Source organism: Camelus bactrianus, chromosome 20 (assembly GCF_048773025.1).
Source record: "Camelus bactrianus isolate YW-2024 breed Bactrian camel chromosome 20, ASM4877302v1, whole genome shotgun sequence".
NCBI classification, from domain to species: Eukaryota; Metazoa; Chordata; class Mammalia; order Artiodactyla; family Camelidae; genus Camelus; species Camelus bactrianus.
Window position 1 is genome coordinate 6,836,018 of NC_133558.1, and position 21,990 is coordinate 6,858,007.

General features: G+C 42.0%; 1 protein-coding gene across 1 annotated transcript; it reads left to right on the forward strand.

Annotated features, from left to right (window-relative positions):
- The first annotated feature begins 2,039 nt into the window (after nt 1-2,039).
- Nucleotides 2,040-20,990, forward strand: SMIM13 (small integral membrane protein 13). Its single transcript, XM_010945722.3, has 2 exons — nt 2,040-2,653; nt 16,796-20,990. The coding sequence occupies exons 1-2, from the start codon at nt 2,578-2,580 to the stop codon at nt 16,981-16,983; spliced, it is 264 nt and encodes an 87-aa protein (XP_010944024.1). The 5' UTR covers nt 2,040-2,577; the 3' UTR covers nt 16,984-20,990.
- Nucleotides 20,991-21,990: the final 1,000 nt, after the last annotated feature.

Consider the following 21,990-nt stretch of genomic DNA (forward strand, 5'->3'; position numbering starts at 1 on the left):
CATTATTCAGGTCTCCGGCTAAATGTCACTTCTTCCGGTAGATTTTTCCTGATCCCCTCAATCTAAAGTAACACCTCTATCTTTACCACATTGTCCTGCTTGTTCTCATTCTAGGAATTGGCAGTTTGTGAGATTTCCCTATTTACGCTTACTGCCTGTATCTTCCAACTATGACATAAATGTGTTGAGCATAAACGTCTTTGGCTTATTCACTGCTGTGTCCCCAGCACTTAGGACAGTGCCTGGCATCTATCAGGTATTCAATATATGTGAACGAAAGAGAAGATACAAAGCTTTAAAATGAATTCTTCCAGTACTGTATTCAACTGTTCAGCTGGATTTTAATAAAATGTGTTTTATTTATGCAATAGAATTGAACCATCTATGAAAAAAATTATCAGTGGATTTTTCGGTAAATGTAATTGCACTAGAGTCACTCTTTTCATAGGAACCCTGTATTAAATCTTCTGCAAAGTCATTATCCCTTAATGTATTTTGATATACAGTATTTGTTCATAATACTCCTGCTTAGGGAATACAGCTCACAGAATGGAGCAGCTGGGTATGACCAGGATCTATTTATTTCATCAAGGGATTGTTGCTCAGATTTGGTTTGCTTACTTTTGGAGACAGAGTGTTAGCAAAAACTGGGTTTGCTTCTTGGTGGGAGTCGAGCCAAAATTAACAACCAAGCCAAAGATAGGGAGAAGGAAGGATTTATTACTTACAGCAAGTAAGTAGAACACTGGGGACCTTTCCCAAAGCAGTGTCTCCATAAACAGCAAAACTGGGGAAGTTTTAAGCTAAGGGTACATGCATATTCATGAAGGGGCTTAGGTGGTCAGCAGAGTCCAAGCGTTAGTTGAGTGACATCAAGAGGGTCAGAAAAGGTCACCATTATCCTCCTTTCGGTTGATCTGGTGGTTGAGCCCCCAAAAGGGGTTTAAATTTTGCAAAACAGCTCAAGAAAGTGCTTCAGGCTAAACAGAATTGGGAGTTTACCACTGATTTATTATCTTTGCTATTGTTATTTCTCCTGCTTGACAAGAGTCTTTTGTTCTCTTAAGATTATTATTACTGAAACCTGTTCAAGGGCAAGTGCTGTGGACAGGCTTAGATCACAAAATGGTTTAGAACAACAACAACAACAACAAAAAGACTTCTGTTATGTCAAGAAACATTTCTTCAAGATCCTCTACCTTATCTGCTTCCAAGATGGCAGGAGAAAGAAATTAGAAGAGCGACAGGAAAACATGAGGATTATACCTGATTCCTTCTAAAAGTCGGCTACACAGTTACCCTCTTTTCTTCTGGGCTTCTTTAACGAATGAATGTAATCTGAATTGAAGAGTCTTAACTTCAGAGTACTTGAGATAATTAAAGCGTCTTGTGTCACAGGGGTTTGTTCAAGCCATTGTGGCCAAGTCTTCAGCTGTGGGTCATGTCACTTGGTCTCAGGGAAGCAGCTGGATTGAATTTACGACTCAGGCAAATTAAGGGCAAAGCAGATGTCCTTAAGTCCCTCGCGGTTCATTTCAGAAATACATTATCTATGAAAACATAGAAGAACATCTGTCACGGGGAAAAAAGGGAGTTTCCATGCCTCTGGCTCCTCTCTTTGGCAGGGACGTTGGTATTTCCTCAAAAGTCCCAAGTATCCAACCTTCGCCCCCAGCAAAGAGGCTAGGTTCACATGTAACCAGTAATTCAGGCAGCTGCCTCCCCTTTCTTCCCTCTTTGTGCTTCGCCAGTCATGGCTTTAAACAAAACGACTTTGTGCGTGGAGTAATGGTTGAACTCACTCTGGCGCTTTGGCACAGCGCAGGAGGGGCAGCCAAGAGCACGGGTTCCGAGAACACAAACCCCTAGTTGGTAGACGGAGGTTGTGGCTTGAGAAAACCAAAGGCAGAGTGGTGAGTGGGAGGGAGAAGCAAAGCAGCTGAGTCGGCGGTGCATTCTGGGAGTTGTAGTCCTTTTGGGGCGGCCTCCTCAGGGCTCCACCGGCTCCGCACTTCAACTCCCAGCCGCTCCCGCGCGCCGGAGGCAGCGAGCTGTGGGAGCGTTAGCTGATGAGCTGCCGCAGGGGGAGGGGGTCTGGGGCGGAGAAGCGCCGCGGCTGCCGCCGGGAGACGTTATCTGCGGTCCGTGGAGACCGAGGGACCCTCGGGCGGGCGACGGCGAGGGCCGTGTGGCCGCCGCGCGTTCCAGTGTTCGCCCTCTCTGCCATCCACAGGCGGGCGGCGTCCGCCATGGAAGCATATCCGGCCGCCGCCGAGGTCTCCGGGCGCCGCGTCCCCGGTTCCCCGGAACGATGAGGGGGTAGGAGCGCCCCGCGTTCCGCCTCCCGCCCGCGCTCCGTGGGCCAGACCGAGAAGGACGGTGGGTCGGCCGGCGGCCGCGGTGCCCGCCCGCGCGCCGTCCCGCCCCGCCCCGCCTCCTGGGGGCGCTGCCGGGGGGCGCCCACCGCCCATGCCGCCCCGGCGCCCCGCCGCGCCCGGCGCCGGCCGCTGAAGCCCCGGACGTGCCCACCGCCCCATTGCCCCGCCGCCCGGAGCCGGCCGCCCTCCGCCACCCAAGATGTGGCACAACGTCGGGCTGACCCTGCTGGTGTTCGTGGCCACGCTGCTGATCGTGCTGCTGCTGATGGTGTGCGGTGAGTGGGGCATCGCCGCGGGGCGGTTACACCGCGCGGTACGCGCTTCGGCTCCACTCGTCTGGCCGTCTTGCTGGTTTTGTGTGTTGAACAAGGGGGAAGAAAAGGGCTTGGGTGGGCAAGCGTTTTAAAATCACTTGTTGTCCGCTTTCTTCTGGGAATGAACTCAGGAAGTGTGCCCCTGACCCGCGGCAGGCCCGCCGGCATCCTGGAGAGGCTAGAACGGGATCCAGGGCTGGGCATCTTGACTCGAGGTTAGACCAGATCTTGCTTCACCCGGCAGCGTCTTGATTGCCGTTCTTACCACAGTCTGCCCAGATTTTAACCTTGGCCTGTATTCGAAGGTGAAATGATTGGTTTCTCCTTTTTCCTTTTCACACGTTCTGACCCGGAGGATAATGAGAGGTTTCATTACCTTCATTTAATCAGGGACAGGGACAGAGCTGGGTTTGAAGCACATGTGAAATTGCTTGTTTATTTCGAGTTCGGGCTTAAACTCAGTATGAAACAGAAATGTTGAGACGAGGCAGAACTTAAAAAACACCGGCTATATTAAACTTCCAGGGTCAGGTAACCTAACTCTTAGTTCTGTAATAATGGTGCTAGTTTGCTGAATTTTTTTCTTTTTCCTTCTTGGAATGAGAGGACTACTTTCTTAAGGTATTAGCGCAATTGTAGATCTTCTTGATTTTTTTTTAATACACAGTAACGGATAACCACAGGTCTCTCAGCAAAGTGGCTGAGCAATTGTGAAAATTTAAGAAGTATTTAGAACCAGATGGTTCAGTTTATTTTTTTTAACAATTAACAATATTGAAGTATAGTTTCAGGTTGATGCAATAATTGGCCAGAATTCAAAATGATATAGGACTTACTCATGATTAATGTACTAAATGCTCAGTATCAGCCATGTTTGGAGAAGATATTTGTGCATATGCATATATATATATACATACGCATGTAGTGTTTATATATGTGTATGTATATTTTAAATTTTCTTGCTTTTACTAACGCACTAGAGTTAAAGCTTCTAACTTACAGCCTTTCTTTTCTGATGATAAAACGATTGGAAAGCCTTTCTCAGTTTCCTGCTTGTGTTGTCAGGATTTGGGGCTAATTGTAGATGTTTAAGATTCTTGAAGTAAGGAAAACCAGATCTTTGTGTTTATTTGGATGTGAGGAAGGAGGCAAACATATGCTTTCGTTTCTAATTTGAAGATGCAGCCCACCTGAGATGGGTCTGTGGCTTGTCAACCATACAACACTGCCAAACTTGCCTTTGGGGCATCAGAATGCCTAATTGCTGCATATATTAGACTTGCTCTCTCAGCTCAGACGCTATTTGACTTAAATGTTACTCACTTTTCTAAAAGTATCCTGCCTTAGGTTTCAGAAAACATTATGAAATGAGAGGAGAGGTGTGATAAGTAAAATAACGCCTTATTTTGATTGGAAGGGTCAAGACTAATAGCTCTGAGAAGTGATCCAAGCACTTTTTTGTCGAGCTAATGATGGGGTAGCTTCATCTTTGACTAGGAGGGGCCCAGGGCTTGGGGGAAGAAGGCTCCCATCAGATTTGAGGGAGAAACCAGGACATTGTATTAGTTTGCTTGATCTGCCGTAACAATATACCACAGACATTAAACAACAGAAATTAATTTTCTTGCAGTCTGGAGGTTAGAAGTTCGAGAACGTGGTGCCAGCAAGGCTGATTTCTTCTAAAACCTCTCTCCTTGGCTTGTAGATGACCGTCTTCACGTGGTTTTTCATCTGTGAGTGTGTCTGTGACCTAATCTTATATATTAGGACACCAGTCATGTTGGATTAGAGCCTCACCCTTAAGAATTTATTTAACCTTAAATAACGCTTTATCGGCCTTGTCTCCAGATACAGTCACGTTGGGGGTTAGAAATCTAAGACACGGGTCTGCCCAAGAAACTCATAGCCTAGTTTATTTTTAGAACTGACCAGCTTGTTCACATAATGAGTTCCTATTTTCAAATTTCAGTTTCCTAAGGAGGTCTTCCTTCTCTTGTCTGTATTGATTGTACTTTCTCATCTTTCATTCATTCTAAAATATTTCCCACTATTCACTGAAGCTGCCCTTGTGAAGGTCAGTAACAAATGGCCTCTATTCCCAAGTCCATGGTCACTTATGAGTTCTAATCATACTTACCCTCATGCTCATTCTGTACAGGTGAGCATTCCGTCCATGAAGCATTTCTCTTAGTTTTTGTGCACTAGACTTTCATGGTGTTTCTTCCTACTGTAGTGGCTAATTACCTTTTCCCGGTTTCTCTTCTCCTAGAATTTAACTTTTTTTAAATCACAAGCTATGCTAGGAAATAAATTTTACGTTATTCACAGTAGGTTCATAAGTATAAATTACATATATCAGTCAGTTTATATATGCATGTCTCTCTACCTGTTACCAGTCATCTTGGAAATAAACGTTTTACAGACAAGTACTTCTTGAGGTGCATGCTGCTTTCTATTATATTTCTATAATAAATTATGTTATAATATAAATATATATTTCTATTTTCCCCTTGCTTCTGTGCTTTCCCTATGGTATCTTATCCAGTCCTAAAGATTTAAATAATAACTATTGACTAAAATTGAAATCTCCAGATCTCACGCCTCTCCTGACCCCAGCTCATGCATCAGACATTTTTTTCTCCGTATCCCTACTTGGAGATCTAATAACCATCTCAAACTAAACACCTTTAATACAGAACTCTTGATTTCTACCACCTGTCTCTCCCTCCCACCTCAGCTGTTATCAGCAGGCAAGGATGTGGGTGTCATCCTTGGTTTTGCCCTTTCCTTTGCCTCTTTTAAGTGTCAACTCCATCTAGAAGTCTCTTCAGTTTTGTCTCACTTTTTTTCTTTCAGTTTAATCGAGATGTAATTGACATACAGCACTGTATAAATAAATTTAAGGTGTATAGCATACACACTTAACATATGTCATGAAATGATTATCATAGTAAATTTAGTGAACATCCATGATCTCATATAGACAAAATTAAAGAAATAGAAAAAACATTTTTTCTTGTGATGAGAACTCTCAGGATTTACTCTCTTAACGTCTTTCATGTATAAGATACAGTAGTGTTAATTGTATTTATCATGTTATATGTCATATCTCTACTTTCTTACAACTGAAAGGTTGTGCTTTTTGACCACCTTCATCCAACCCCCCTACCTCACCCCATAACCAAAAATCTGATCTCCTTTTCTATGAGTTTATTTTTGAACTATAATTGATCTGCAACACCGTTCGTTCCTATTACAGGATATAGTGATTTGATATTTCTATACATTTCAAAAAGATCACCACGATAAGTCACATCGGTGACTGATAGTTACATCGGTCACCCTACAAAGATAGTACATAATTATTGACTTTATTCCTCACACTAAATTTCATACCTGTGACTCACTCATTTCGCAACTGGAAGTATTTGTACCTCTTAATCTCCCTCACCTATTTCTTTCCTCCCTCCACCCCCTCCCCATGGCAACCACCTGTTTGTTCTCTGTATCTCTGACTCTGTTTCTGTTTAGTTATGTTTGTTTTGTTTTTTAGATTCCACATGCAAGTGAAATCATACAGCATTTTTCTTTCTCTGTCTGACTTAATTGCATTTAGCATTTTACCCTCAGATCCATCCAAGTTGTTGCAGATGGCAAGCTTTCATTCTCTTATAAGTATAAAAGTAATATTCCATTGTGTGTATATACCTCCATTTATATATCCATTCATTTCCATTTGCATGGAATACCTTTTCCATCTCCTCACCTTCAGTCTATGCTTGTCAATCTTGCCCGCAGTGAGTTGAATCTGTGGAGGTGGAACCCATGGATATGAACCCATGGATACAGAGGGCTGACTGTATTTTACATGTTTGTTTCCCCCAGTTAGAGTGTAAGCTTAGTGCAGGCAGGGACCTTCTTTGGCTTGTTCACTGCTCTATTCCTGGATCCTAGAGACTAGTGCCTGGCATGTAGAAGGCCCTCGTATTTGAAGAAGGAACAAAGATTCTTCAATATAGATTATTAAATTCCCATTACAAATACCGTCTAAAGTGTGGTACAAACCAGGGTCGTCTCAGGATGGATAACCCTTGTATTACTCAATGACATATGCTTAGCGAACTCTAATGTTCAGCTGCTGTAGTGGAGATACGAGTGTCCAAAAGTTAATAAAGCTTAATCCCTGCTTTTGAGGGCCATGTGCTGCAGTGTGGAAGACAGTCACACAAGGTACCTAGTAAAACCTAGGCCTCTGAGCTCCAGTTTCACTTATAAGGCTCTGCTCCTTTCTCTGGTTGTTTCCTAGAGCTCAGAATCCTTCCCCAGAACAACTGCTTGTTTTCAGTGTGTGCACAACACCCAAGGTATTTACCTTCCTCATTCATTCCCAGTCACTTGGCCATAGGTCATACACCCATTCATTCTCCAAGTATTTGAGCATCTCTTGTAAACGTCATTCTGAGACACAAAGATAACCAAAGCCTGGTTCTATCACTAAATCACAAATTCTGGAAGTTGATACAACTTGGTTACTACTTTCAACAAGTGGCAAGAGTCTTAAGAAATGGTCCAGTAATGTAGGTACACTGTACTTTTATGTCAACTTGGGTGATACCCTGATATCACCTTCCTTTCAAGCAGAAACAAGCCTTTTCTTTTCCAAGAGCAGTCAGCAGTCACTGAGTTCATCTCCACGGGATAATAAAAATATATTTTTTATTTGGTCTTTGGGCCTCTGGTGCACAGCTCCCCAAACCCTTGGCATTTCCTGAGTCATAGGTGCATCTTTTGTTGTTGTAGCAAGCCTCTTCGGACCAAGCCCGAGTCTGTGCTAATGAAGCACTCAGGGTGGGGCCCCTAAATAGTTTCAGGATAGGGGATGGTCATCAAAAGGACCAAACATATGATTAGAGGGTGGGAAGTTTCAGCTCCACCCCTTGACCTCCTGGGAGGGAGGGGGCCTGGAGACTGGGTTATAAAAACTCTTCTACAGTGAGTATCGTGGCATCTCAAACTTAGCATATCTAAAACCACATTCTTGAGCATACTTTTCCTGCAGCCTTCTCTATCTCAGTCAATTGCTGGGAGGCCCCGCTGACCTCTCTGCCGGCCTCCCACACAGATGCCCCTTTTTCCTTACTCTGGTATCTTTTTCCTATAGTTCACTATCATTGGACAAATATGTCACAGTAAGGGTGGTATTTGGGACATAGTAAGGGCTCGACAAGTATTTGAATGAGGAGATAGACGATGACTTTTCAGCCCTTGAGGAGCTGGTTAGGATGAGGTTATAGATGGGGCAGAATGCACCAGATTGAGGCACTTCATATGCATCCTTTGCAGAGTTTATGCTTTCTTCTGGGCAATGGGGAGCTACCTAAGAGTTTTTGGCAGTTACTTAGAGTCTCATAGACCTCTCTAGCTGAAGTGTATGGAGACTGGGAGGCTAGAAGCAATGAAACCAGTTAGGAGGTTAATGTTAAGGGGTGATGAAAGTCTGAACTGAGGCAGCAAGTAGGGGCTGGGAGTGGTGGCGGCCTTCTGCTTGGAGGGTGACCCGGCAACAGGGACACCACTGTTGTCTGCTCCACCTGCCTCTGTCTAAGGGGCATTTGAGATCTGAAGCCTTTACGTGCTAGGAGGTGATCGGTGTGGGCCCACATGAGGCAAGGGCAGTAGTTATTTGTCTGGTGTGCAGGCCCTCCCTTCTCCAGAGGTTGGCTTGGTTGTGCCCCGAGTTCCCCCTGATTCAGCAGGCTGTGGGCCGACTGAAGTGTGCCAGGACCCAGTCCAGGTTCCCGCTGGCCTAACAAGGTCTGGGTGCAAGTGAAAGTGAACTTGGACCCCGGCTGATCCAGCTTTAAAGATACCAGCACGGCCACTTATTAGCTAAGCGACTTGAGCGGGGTGCTCAGCCTCTCTCATTTTAGCCAGGACGTGACTTCGTAAGTCTTAGAATCTGGGGATACTGAGGAGCGACTGTGTTTCTGCTTATCTGTCCCACATTAAGGCTCAGGTGACTAAATATGAATTAACTAGTGTTTGAAAGATGGAATTTCAAAGATTAAATCTGGTTTTAGACGTTTAAACTATCCATGGTTTAATATGGTTTTACTTAGGATAATGATAAAATAAGGTAAAACGTACAGGTCACAGAAAGTGCATGGTTTTTCCGCTGTGTGTCTTAGTTTTTGCATGGTGTGAGCCTCCGTTACGGTGTTGCAGGGAAGGGGCGAGAGCAGACCTTCCCTGATCTTCTGGATCATTTAGTCGTTAACCACTGAGTATAATGGTAGCTGAAGGCTTTTTGTAGACATTCGTTATCAGGTTGAAGAAAAGTTCCCTTCTATGCCTACTTTGCTGAGATTTTTTTTAAAAATCAGAAATGGATGTTGGACTTTTTTTTTTTTTTCCCGTAATGCCTTTTCTGTATCTGTTGAGATGATCAGGTGGTTTTTAAGTCTGTTACTGTGATGAGTTACATTGAGTTCTGAGGGTTAAGGCAGCGCTACAATTCCTCATAGATTCCTCCCTTGTTTGTGATGCGTTATCTTTTTATAGGTCGCAGGGTTTACCTGCTAAATACTTAAGGTCTTGTATTTACATTCATGAGGAATAGTTTTAGTTTTGTTAAGTGCCTTTGTCTAGTTTTGTCGTGTAGATCTCATCAAATGATTTGGAGAAAGTTCCTTTCTTTTATTTTTTGGAAGAGTTTTCATGAACTAGTATATTAGTTTTCTATCGCTGCTTTAACAAATTACCATGCACTTAGCAACTTAAAACAACATGCAATTATCAGCTCACAGTTTCTGTGGGCCAGGGTCTTGGTACTGCTTAGCTGGGGTCCTCTGCTCGGCATCTCACAAGGCTGCAGGTGGGGTGTTGGCCTGGCTATGTGTTGGCAGAATTCAGTTCCTTATGACTGTAGAGTCATGACAGCTTGCTTCTTCAAGCCAGCAGGAGAATCTCTCTGACACCAGGGAAGGTTCTGGTCTGTTTAAAAACCTTTCCCTTAATTGCGTTAGGCCTGACTAGGATAATTTCTCTTTTGAGTAACTAAAAGTCAACCAGTTGAGACTTTAATTACATCTGCAGAATCCCTTTACCCTTATCATGTAACATAACCAAGTAAGGAGAGTAACTACCCTATCACCTTTGCTGTATGGTCTGTTGGTTGGAGTCAATGTCACAAGTTCTGCCCCCACTCAAGGGGAGAGGTCACACAAGGGTGGCTTGACTGACTCCTTGAGGTTACTTACTAGGGTGTGTCTGCCACAGTTGGTATGCTTTCTTAAATGTTTGGTGGAATTAATTTGGGCCGGGACTTTTCTTTCGGGGAAAGTTTTTAACCGCAAATTTAGTATCTTTCATTTGGGCTAGTATTGGGCTATTCCGGTTATTTCTTCTTGAGTGAGCTTTTGTAATAGTTTTGTGTCTTTCAAGCACTGTGTTTATTTAATCTGAATTGTATAATTCACAAGAATAAAGTTAAAAATATTCTCTCACCATTTACTATCTGTAGAATCTGTGGCGATGTCTTTTTTTTTGGTATATATATTTTTATTGAAGTATAGTCAGTTTACAATGTTGTGTCAATTTCTGGTGTACAGCACAATGCTTCCGTCATACATGAACATACATATATTCGTTTTCATATTCTTTTTCACCATAAGTTACAGAATATTGAATGTAGCTCCCTGTGCTATATACAGTATGAACTTGTTGTTTATTTTATGTATATATTAGTATCTGCAAATCTCAAACTCCCAGGTTTCTCTTTCATTCTTGATACTGTTTGTGTCCTTTCTCTTGTTTATGATCAGTCTGGCTAGAGGTTTATAAATTTTATTGATCTTTTCAAAGAATCTAGTTTCTGGTTTTATTGATATTTTTCTCTATTTGTCTTTATTTTATTTCACTGATTTATGTTTATATCTTTATTTTCTACTTATTTTGATTTTTATTTGCACTTCTAGTTTATGAAGAAAGCTTAGACTATTGATTTTAGACCTTTCTTATATTTTAAAAAATAGGTATTTAACGATATAAATTTCTTTCCAGGTATTGCTTTTGAATTTTTTTTAAACTTTATTTGGTTCAAAAATTTTTCAGTTTAAAATATTTTTTAGTTTCACTTGTGATTTCTCCTTTTGAACCATGAATTATTTAGAACATTATTATTATTGCCTCAAGTTACTTTATCAATTTGTAGTTTGATTTTCTTATGTTAAGGAAATATATTTTGTATAATAAAATTTAAGAAGGTTTATACTTAATGAGACTAATTAATGGTCTGTTTTGGTGAATGTTCCACATATACTTGAAAAGAATGTTTATTCTACTGTTACTGAGTGGAATGTTCTGGACGTGTCAGGTCAGCTTGGTTGATAACATTGTTCAGTGTCTTTGCGAAAGGGTACCCAGCAGTTCTGTTTATCAGCTACTCTGTTATCTAGTAGGAATCTTAAGAGCCCTGAAATGGATCAATTGGTGAAATTTATTAAACCTTTAAATTTATGGTACTTTTTTGGTGTGTGTTGGAGGTGAGGGTTGGAGGATGGAGGCTGAATGGTTTCCTTGGAGTGTCTACTCTCGCCAGGTACTGTTCTAAGACATAGAGGACATAGTAGAAAACATAGATAAACCATACATTTTACTTCCTTAAGAACTTGTGTCTTAGGGGACGGCTTTATACAGTGAAGGATGGATGTGAGCATGAAGTGCTAAAGCAGCCATCCAAGAAAGTGCTGCACTGAAGAGATGCTGTAGTAGAAAGACGTAAAAATTACACGTTCATGATGCTTAAAGATCTCAGTGACAGTGGTGGCAACCTCTTGTCTGTGGAGTTTGCCCTGGAGAGGAAGAGACTGGAGTCTAAGAGATAGTAACAGTGGCTAACATTTGATGAGTGTTTATGAGCCAGGCTTTTTTTTTTTTAGCAATGTACACGTATTTTTATTACCACGTTGAATCTTGGAGGGTGGGGACTTATCTCCATTCATGGAAGAGGAAACTGAGGCAGATAAAAGTTAACCTGTCCAAGTATCAAGCAGGTTGCTGCGTCAGAATTTATGGCCGAGCAATGTGGCTCGAGCATGCCTCTGAGATATAAGAACTTGTTGTGGTCCAGTTGACAGATCGGAAAGGTTTGTCGTAGGATGGAGAATGGCACCGGGAGTGTGAGGAAGGGAACAGATGGGAGCGGGCTTGTTGAGGTTGAGTCTGTAGCACTGGAGTAAAGTGGGGGAGGGCCAGCATGCTGAAGCACGCTCCTTCCCACCTGGGGGACGGGAGAGGATACAGTACTCATTGCAGAAATATGGAAGTCATAAGAGGGAGCTGTTGGGCATATATACTTTTTAAAGGTGTTTTCAAGCCAACAAGGTAGAGATTCCTTCCTGGGGATTAAGAAAGGTAGAAAGTATAGATGAAAAATGTGGCCATCGTCTGTAATAGATGGATCTGTTGGAATATTGTGATCACCAAAAGGAAAAGAAAATGGAGAAGAGGAGAGGTTTTGAAAAAGGAACTTTAAAAATGTCAGTGTTTATTGGAGGCAGAGTTTTGGATGTGGAGGTATTACAGTTCAACAGTGGGTTAATTCAGCGATGGCTTCTCCCGGGGCCTGTCTGCTGGCGTTGCCCTGTGTGTCTTTACAAAAGGGATGTGCGGTAGAAGGCGCTTTGAGGTTTTGTTTCACTTTGCCTACATCTTGGCCGTGGACATATAATCTTAGAAGTTGGCCTTAGCTGCCTTCAGTATAAAAGGAAAATAAGGTTATAAGATTCAAAATGGAAAAGAGCTTCATACAAATTGAGGTTGGTTTTGAGCCAGTCTGTTAACCATGGCTTAGATGGCACCGTGAAGGTAGGATTATGTTAGCATATTGGAGTGACTGCACAAAGAAGAACTTTTGGTTATACTGCACCTGGCTTTTGAACTAAAAGGATCTTAGATAGTGAAATGAAGTTCTCATTCCCTAGACAGTGTTTTGTGTTTTAGCCATACTTTCACTGTGAAAATATGGGAAATTTGATAACATTTTAAAATACATTGCTGTTTTGCCGAGCTAGCCGTCTTCAATGGTTATGAGTCACTTGGAGCCTTTGTTTTCTTATCTAGAAAATGAGATAATGACTCCTAGTCCCTGATTCAGAGGGCTAATGGGAGGGTTAAATGAGATATTGAATGTAAAAGCACTTTGTGAACTGAGGACTCTAGGATTACAGCTGGCCCCCGGGTGTGTGGCGTGTTGATGGTGACTGGTCGTCATTCAGGTTCACCTGCCTCTGCTGCCCTTCTGCCAGCACCTTTAGCTTGCGTAGACAAACAATATACAGTGTGTTTCATGAAATCCATCCTTTGAACTAATGCTTAGTTACCGGCATACGCAAATTGAATGTCCTTTGCTTATCCCAGGATACACAGGGCAGCCAGATTTTCCGACACGCAGTGCTTACTTGTGTGAAGCCGGAGCAAGGCACAGACTTGCCTTTTAAACTATGAAAAACCACAGCACTTGTCTTAACAATCAGTGTAAATTTCTGACTCTAAGTACACACAATTGTGGACAGTCCTTCTCCCCACTTCCAGCCTCCTGTCTGCTCTCCCTCCTTCCCATTTTTCTCTTTCAAGCCCAGGACAAGGCACAAGACACACACTCCCTAGAGTAAGAGTAGGTAAGGCGTTTCTGGTGTCTGCGTATCGGGTTTGGGGGGAGGACGTGTGTGAGCCGTATGCGATACTTCCCGAAGAGGTCCTGTGGGCGTGCAGGGAGGGGGGTAGGTCCCTTTCAGTCAGAGATAGCCCAAGTTTTAGTGGTTATCCTTGCTCCACTCCTGCTCTACCCCAAAGACACAAACCAATCAAAGGTTTTGGTCAGACTTTGTCTAATAAAAGAATTGCCTGCCCAGCTCACGGGTGGTTTTTGTGGGAGTGACTCCTGTAGTGAAGACCTTCCTCCAGGAGCCTACTGCCTAAGAAATGCAGAGGCGACATCTTTGTAGGAGCTCTTTCTCCTGCCCTGTGCACAACCCTCCACCTCAAAAATCAGCCCTGAACTCTCACGGGTGGCCCCACAGCCATGTTCACTGCACCTGCTGCCCCAGGTGATGCACACTGGCCTTGGGCTGACGCTTGACCCAGGTTGGGACAGAGATTCTAGGCTGTTTTTTGAAGATAACCATGAAATCATAGAAAGCTGGGGAGGAGCAACTACGTGCAAGAGAAGCCTAGAAGGCCATGAGACAAGGGTGCAGAGAGAAGCAGGTAATGCCGAGAGAGTGACCTCAGGTCACCAGGGCCGCCTCCTAGTCCTCGCCCCTCGTGTCATGTGCTCTGTGAGCCTCTCCTGTAAGCGGGTAACAAACTCCCCCTTTCTGCTTAAGCTTAGTCTTAGGGTTTCAGTTACTCAAATTAGAAGTTGCTTTGTTAAAATAGCAGGGGATGAACTATGTATATGACTTTCGATTTTGTACCGTATTTATCATAAGATCAGTAGAAGTAAAACTCTATAGATGAATAGGTGGGGCCCTGTGAGTCACCTGCAGGAATGTGACATATACGGGAAGTACATGACAAGACAGTTTATACTGAATAACAGTTTGGCCATTAAACATGTGCAAAACACGTCCTCATGTTACCTGTCCCAAAATTAGAAAGAAAAAAAAAAGTTAGCTAACTTTGTTTCCACATCTGTGAACGCAGCCGGTGAGTGTTAGCAGCTGTATCTGGCATTGTCATCTCTCTCTTCGTTTCTTCTTTGCTAAGTCATGCTTTCCCTGCTTTGTACCCACTGGGGTTTTTAATAATGTCTCTTTTCCCAAAATGTCCTGTGTAGTTGTTTTTCCCTTCAAACTGCTTGGTGTTTTTAGTGTCGTCCCATATTCAGACTGTTAACACTCGTTGATAAACCTCAGCTGTAGAAGGAGCAGGAGCTCTCACCAGTTCCAAGTACCGGTGATGCGGAGACGCCCCTGCCCCGCGCCCTACTCCCGTCTCCCCGGAATTACAGCTGCGTAAGAACTTGGTCATCTGACTGCGGGAATAACGTGTCGAACCTCCCTGAATTTGGTGACTACCACTGCGGTTCTTGTCACCACTACAGTTTCCCTCTTCATTTTGCATTCCCACCCTCTCATGACAGTAGCCGTTGTGAAAAACCAAGCACGGGGGATATTTGTCCTCTGGGCTGTGCGGCACGTGAGCTCCATATCTATATTAGGGGGATTCTCTGCCTCACGGTTTTTGGGGAGAAGCAGTGTCACCTACCACACATGCCTCCGCCTCCAGCCCTCACACATCTTACACCCGGGCAGAGTGGGGAAGAGTAAGCAGACTTTTCAAGTTTGCTTATCTGCAGATTTGGGGCGTAAAAATGGAAGAGGTGTGAAGTCGAGTGCTTTAGCTGTGGGAGGGGAGGGGAGGTGGTGGCTGTAACTTGCTACTCCAAACTCTGGAGTTTTCCATTTGGCCACCACATTCGGAATTTTGACTTCAGATTGAATTCCTTACACTGTTTGGTTGCTGGCAATTTTTTTAAAATCTTTTTTTGGATCTGTTTTATTAAAATTGGAGAAGACAGAGTTTGCAATCTAACTGAATGTCCTTATTAAATCTCCCCAAACTGACTGCTGAAGCAGTCTTGAGTTCCTTATTTTGTAGATTCTGTGCTGGGAGACTTTGCTTTCTCTTAAGCATCCCAAGGACACTAGTGTTTTTTGGTGGGAACCGCACTGGTGACAGCCCTTCACTATAGTCTATTTTCAGTCAAAGGACTTCAGTAGCCTCCCTTGAGTTTTCTAAATTTACGGTCATTTTATACCAAGTAGCCATCGTTGGAACCTTTGACCTTTATGAGGTCAAGACTACCATCATCTCGTTTATGATTCCCTGATGGTAAGTTCACCTCCATAATCTCTTCAGCACAGTACCTTGGGAAAATAAGTTCTTTTAACTTTTAGGCTGAATTCTCAAAAGTAACCTAAGAGTTAGGAGTTTTCCTTAGTATCTGTTTAAAATCAACTGGGCTTATTAACTTAGGCCAATTCATGGCATTGTGGTATTTAAAATATCTACATCTACAGAATAATCACAATTTACTCACCAGTTTCTGACTTGTTTTTCTCCTGATTTTTCTGATCATCAAAACCATGTATGTCCATTATGGAAAAATTGATACGCACAGAGAAATATGCAAAAAAAGTGTAGGTCCCCACGTTGATCTGCAGATTCAGTACATTCCCTATCAAAATGATAGCTGCGGTTTTTTTTTTTTTTTTTGCCAAAATTGACAAGATAATTATAAAATGCACATAGGACTGTAAGGAACTCAAAATAACCAAAACAGTCTTGAAAAGAACAAAGTTGGTGAACTTAACACTCTTGATTTAAAACTTAATACAAAGCTGCTGTAATCAAGATGTGGTGTGGCACGAGGACAGACAGACCAGGGAATAGAATTGAGAGTCCAGAAATAAAAACATTTATGATCACTTGATTTTTGACAAAGATGCCAAGACAATTTAATAGAGGGAAGAACCATCTTTTCAACAAATAGTTCTGGAACAGCTTGGTATCCAAAAGAAATAATTTGAGTCTCTCTCTCACAAAGAGTTAACTAAAATGGACCAAAGACCTACGTGTAGGAGCTAAAACTGAAACTCTTAGAAGAATGCATAGGCTTAAATCTTCATGGCCTTGTGTTAGTGTTTCTCTAGATATGACATGAAAAGCACAAGCAACCAAAGAAGAAACAAGATAAATTGGATTTCATAAAAAGAAAAATGACAAATTAGGCTCTATCATAATTAAAAACTTTTGTACTTCAAAGAACATTCATAAGACTGTGAAAAGACAGCCCACAGAATGGGAAAAGATGTTTGCAAATCATACATTGGTAAGCACCTAGTATCAAGAGTATATAAAGAAGAAAAAAACAAAACAAACAAAAAAAGAACATATAAAGAACTCTTATGTAATCACACATATATTTAAATTATGCTACTGTTTTGTCATATAACTCCTCCATGCATGATTAACTGAAATGCTCTCAATTGATAATCCCGTGTGTAATTTTTCTTAATATTTGTTGTCTCTTTTTAGGTTGGTATTTTGTTTGGCATCTTTTTTTATCAAAATTCAAGTTTCTTCGGGAACTGGTGGGAGACACAGGATCCCAGGAGGGAGATCATGAACCTTCAGGGTCTGAAACGGAAGAAGATGCTTTATCGTCTCCACACAGGATCAGATCTGCTCGCCAGAGGAGGGCACCTGCTGACGAGGGCCACTGACCCCAGCCGTGGTCCTGTGTTAGTTCCTGACGAAAGGCACTGGGAGTTTCTCTTTTTAATGACCTGGCTTTGCAATTTGCTAAAAGTTTGAAGGACATTTTTTCTTGGATTTTAAGTCCAATTCAAAAAAAGATTTACATGTAAGCCATATGAAAATAAAGGGAATTAAACCAAATCGGACCATTGCCAATTTCATCATAAAGATAATATCCTGATTGTATACTTCTGCGCCTGCACTTGCTCTGGCACTTATTTTCTCGCACTGGTGTTAATCTGGTAAACAGAACAGGCTTGAACAACCATATTTTGTTAGTTCTGTGCTGTGCCCCTCCCCCCCTTTTTCCTTTGCCTGAAATTGGGACGCGCCTCTCGACCACCGCCAGCCAGGCAGCAGTCACGACGCGGTTCTCCTCGCCTGCGCGTGTGTGAGCTTGCCACGGCGTCATTGCTGTAGTGTTGATGTCGCATGTGTCGGGTTTAATTGACTTTTAAAAATGTCTTCAAAAAGATTACACTATGACTCAGCACTGAAACGAAAAGTTACCTTGTATGCAGAAAAGCATGGGAACAGGGCAGCTGGGTACACGTGTGACATCAGTGAAGCAAATATCCGTCGCTGGAGGAGTGACCGAAATTCCATATTTTCTTGTAAAGCAACGACAAAGTGCTTTACGGGACCTAAGAAAGGAAGATACCCACAGGCAGGCGAAGAGGTACTGCATTCTGTCAGGGAGACACGAGCCAAAGGACTGCCGATCACACGCCAAGCAGCGCAGCTGAAGGCGGGAGAAATTGCCAAAACCCTCGGAATAGATGAAGCAAAATTCTGAGCAATGAGAGGCTGGTATGATCGACTCATGCTTCAAGCAGGACTGTCGTTAAGGCGTCAAACATCGTTTTGGCCAAAGCTTCCTGCTGACATTCAGCAGAAGGCGTGGCAGAGCACTGTTGTAAGAGGTGACACCAAGGGTGCTGTGATCTGGAGGAGTGCAGACATCCGTGGCTGTGGTCTGAGTGATTCAGAAGTTATAATTTTACAACTTAACCAGCTTCTTTCATACACTTTCTTGACGTATGCACAAGACTGACGTGATCAAAATCCGCTTAACTCTGAAAGCTCTGTTTCAGTAAATATAGAATAAACATTCTACAGGCTACAAAGGCATTGGGTCATAGTTTAATTGCCTGTGTTTTTTCTTAGACATATGGTGCATCTTACAATTGATGGTATCTTAGGTTAGACCCCCAAAATAGTCTGTAAATTTATTTTTCTTTCTAGGAGAGCAGTAATTTATTGGGGAACTCAGTTCTGATTCTTATAATGTTAAAATAGTTATCCTCTGTGAGATAACATTTTGGGGGCACCCTATTCAGGACTGTAGAGTAGGAATTTGGGAATCCAGGAGCTGTCTTCTACTTGAAGAAGAGAAAGATTGGTCACTCCTTTTGTACAGGGGGACTTCATGCCCAAGGCATGTGTTGTGGAGGAAATACTTCACAGACAGTTCCGTGACAAGGCCTCAGAGGTACTGGGTACTGAGGGAAAAAATAAAAGAGTGGGTGAAAATGCCTGCTTTACTATAAAGTGATTCTTGCCAGATTCCCATGTTTGTCTTCGCTGAACTTTGGACTGGGCGTTTACTGGGAAAGAACCTTCCTGTTTAGTGTCACCTGCTTTATACAAGAACGAATGGCAAAGCCAGCTGATTTTATTCATCCAAGTTCTTTTTATGTTTTAAACCTTTGTTTCTCAAGAACTAGTCATTACGGAATATCACCTCTATGATAAGTTGGTGTGTGATTTTGTTCAATACCTCATACTCCACGCCGATGGTTTTGTCTGTTGATTAACCGTTCACTTTCTCTGCCCCAAGGTGATGGACACCTCTGGTGTCATTGTAGCCCTTTGGATGCATTAAAAGGGAATTTATATATAGGGTATGACTTTACTTTTAAATATTTGCTGGGGGAGGTCCCCGGCAGCTGAGAGAGGGGCAGTCTTTCTGTCTTCGTTCTCTTACTGGATGCAGTTTTCTGTTTTTATGTGATTATACTGATTAACAGAACAGTGACACAAGTTTCAAGCATCAATTTTGATGCTTCGTACTAGTTAAATATCACATGAAAATGCTCATCAGTTAGAAGAAAAAATGTTTCTGTGTACTGGGAGGATATTTGAATTAGATCTTTCGTAGTCAGAAATTTTGAGCCGTGGAGCCCGCTTTGTAGTGGATGTCTTAGGTTTAGATAAACTAAGCAGGCCAGTGAACCTCCTACTGTGTCAGTATTGAAAATGATGGTTGATATAACCTCCCAAGTCTACAAGGGTCATCTACAAATTAATCCATGTAAAGGTGTACATGTTGGCATTATTTATGAATATTTATGCTTCATGGATGTCTTTTTAAATAGTATTTTAAGGAATGTTCTGCTTAACTTGCTTGGGAAATATACCCAGAGCATATTAATAGCTTACACTATACCGTGTTTTAACTCTTAGAAAAGTAGAAATAAATCACTGATGGCCAATCTGAAAATTTTACTGACTTTGTTTAAAGTGTTTTTCCGCCCTGCACTCCTCTTCCTCCAGTACCCTCACATAGTGCATATTTCTGAGGCCAGTAAGAGAGGCAAGAGAAATGGTTGTTAACACAAATACTTGTGTGGTAGCGTTTCTGTTCTTTTTCCTGTTGCAGTGCTTTTGTAGCTGACCTTATCAGAACTCGGCATAAGTGCATTTTCAGTTTCTTAGTAGGAGGTGGTCCAGCCTGTGGTTTATTTGAAAGCTTAGAAGGTTCTCAGCATTAAAAACACAAGTATTAGTCTTGTCTGAGTACTCGCAAATGTGATGGTGATGGTGATCAAGGATGCCGTCTTTTGAGGATTAATTCTAATTAATCTGGTGGGTGCTTTTATTTCCTTCCCAACCAACCGTTTCCAAATCTTTTTCTTCTTTTGCCTTTTGTGAAACTTGCCTGTGTCAGATTTATTGGTAGCATTGCTCTGATTTCAAGGCCAAAAACACTAAATATTTGTGTGGCACTGTTAAATAAGTTTTTTGATATTTACATAAAGCTAAAAACAGAATTCATCCAGTGGATTTTGTAGTGATGTTTTCATGGTGGAAACATAAATATGTCGTTCTGTGGTGGATAGCCAATTTTCCAGGCATGCTGACCCATTTCTTTAGATGCTATCAGATTTAAAAACAGCTTCAAATTATTTTGCTGGAAGTTGGGAATATCTTAAGGAATGGTTTCATAAAGTAGGGCATTTTAAACCAAAATGTGTTGAAAGATTGGAAAGTAGTGCATTTTTACTTAATTTTTGAAATTATTTCAAGTTAACAATACAGTGTTATTAAAGTCAGTTTTTCTTAAAAGGTATGTTTTAATGTAACATGTAACCAACGTAACGTTAGCTTTTGACTGGTAAGCTTCCAGTGCTTTTATATTTCAGGTTGACTTTAAAAAGCCAATGAGCAGTTTTCAAAGGTTATGGATTCCTAAGCAAATAATGGGGATAGTATTTTGTTATGGAGTCTAGAATTAAAGCACCTTGTATTGTCTGCTTTTAAAGTATTCTATAGTTTTTAACTTAAAGCCTAAAGAGAACATTTTATCTTATATTAATAAAAATTACCTTTTCCATTTGTTACTATACACCTGCTGCCTGTTTTATGACCAGTGTTTACCCTCCAAGTCAGTTCTATGCATAACCGTTCACCAAATACTGCTGCTCTGGTTTCTTAAAGGAAACATTCTGTGCTATGCTATGATGTTTTGTCACCTCGCTGCTTGACAAATAGGTTTATAAGGAGTTAGAACTATGTGTGTTAATAGTACTTTTCTATAACCAGATGTAAAATTAGAGATGAATGTATGTACATGATTATTCACTGTTACTGTTTTAAAACTGGTCAACACTATATCTAAAGCTTCTGTGGTTTGTGTGATGTTTTAACTTTCACTCTAAACTGCACAGAATAAATGAAAATGAAAACAGAAGTTGTGTATGTTTCATTGATAAAATATAAGAAGTATGAAGGGTACCTTGGACATGAGGGATTTGAACACAGCCATTTCTCCCAGCGGTTCACTCTTCACCTCGATTGTCAAACTCTAAACATCTGTAAGAATTGAGACAAGATAGCAGTGTTCCTAGTGCCATGAAAGTAACTGACTTGGAACCTAAGGTCATATATCATTCGAGCTAATTTACACTTACCGTCTTTAGCCTTTTTTCTTCTCATACTTTATCCAGTACCTTCAAGATTGTTTTGATAATCTGTTTACCCTAGATCATGTCGCACATTTTGTTAGTATGAACCACCAGGAAGACTGAGTGAGGGAATCTGCCCAAAGCCCAGTAAAAAGATCAAGGGATGCCTTTGAAACCCACTTGAGATAGGAGACCATCAATTGCAGTGGCTGGGTGCCAGGTTTTGATTTTTCTTCAGCAGTGCTCAGATGCCAAGAATGTGAAATGGAAAAAGTGGACTATGCCAGGGTCAGGCTTTGTAAGGTCGGAATGTCTAAAGGGCACAGCCATTCACGAGTGCTGGAGACTGGCCCTGGGATTTGGGCTCAGTTGTAAGAGAAGTCAGATCAGTCAGGCAGTGATAAATCAGGTGAATGGGAAGGATGGAGATTGAAGAGAATTAAATGAGTATGACGTGTGTAATGGATAGAATAGGAAGTTGGGGGCGGGGGGCGAGACCAAGATTTTAGAGGGGATGCAACCATAGAAAAGGAGAACCTGAGAACTGGGGCGTGTTCTAGGGGATCGTGTGGACTATCCGAGGGGCCGCTAATACTTTGGAATGATGGCTGGAGTTGGGATGGAAAAGATGACCATGACCTGGGGACTAGGTCGGGGACTTGGAAGACTGATCTCTTAAGGTCTGGGATGTCAGGTGACCCTTAAAAGGAGGAAGGAGTTTCCTGAAAATGAAGGAGGAATGTTCTTGGGGAGCTGCAAGGATGCTTTCCCTTCATCCTGGTCCGT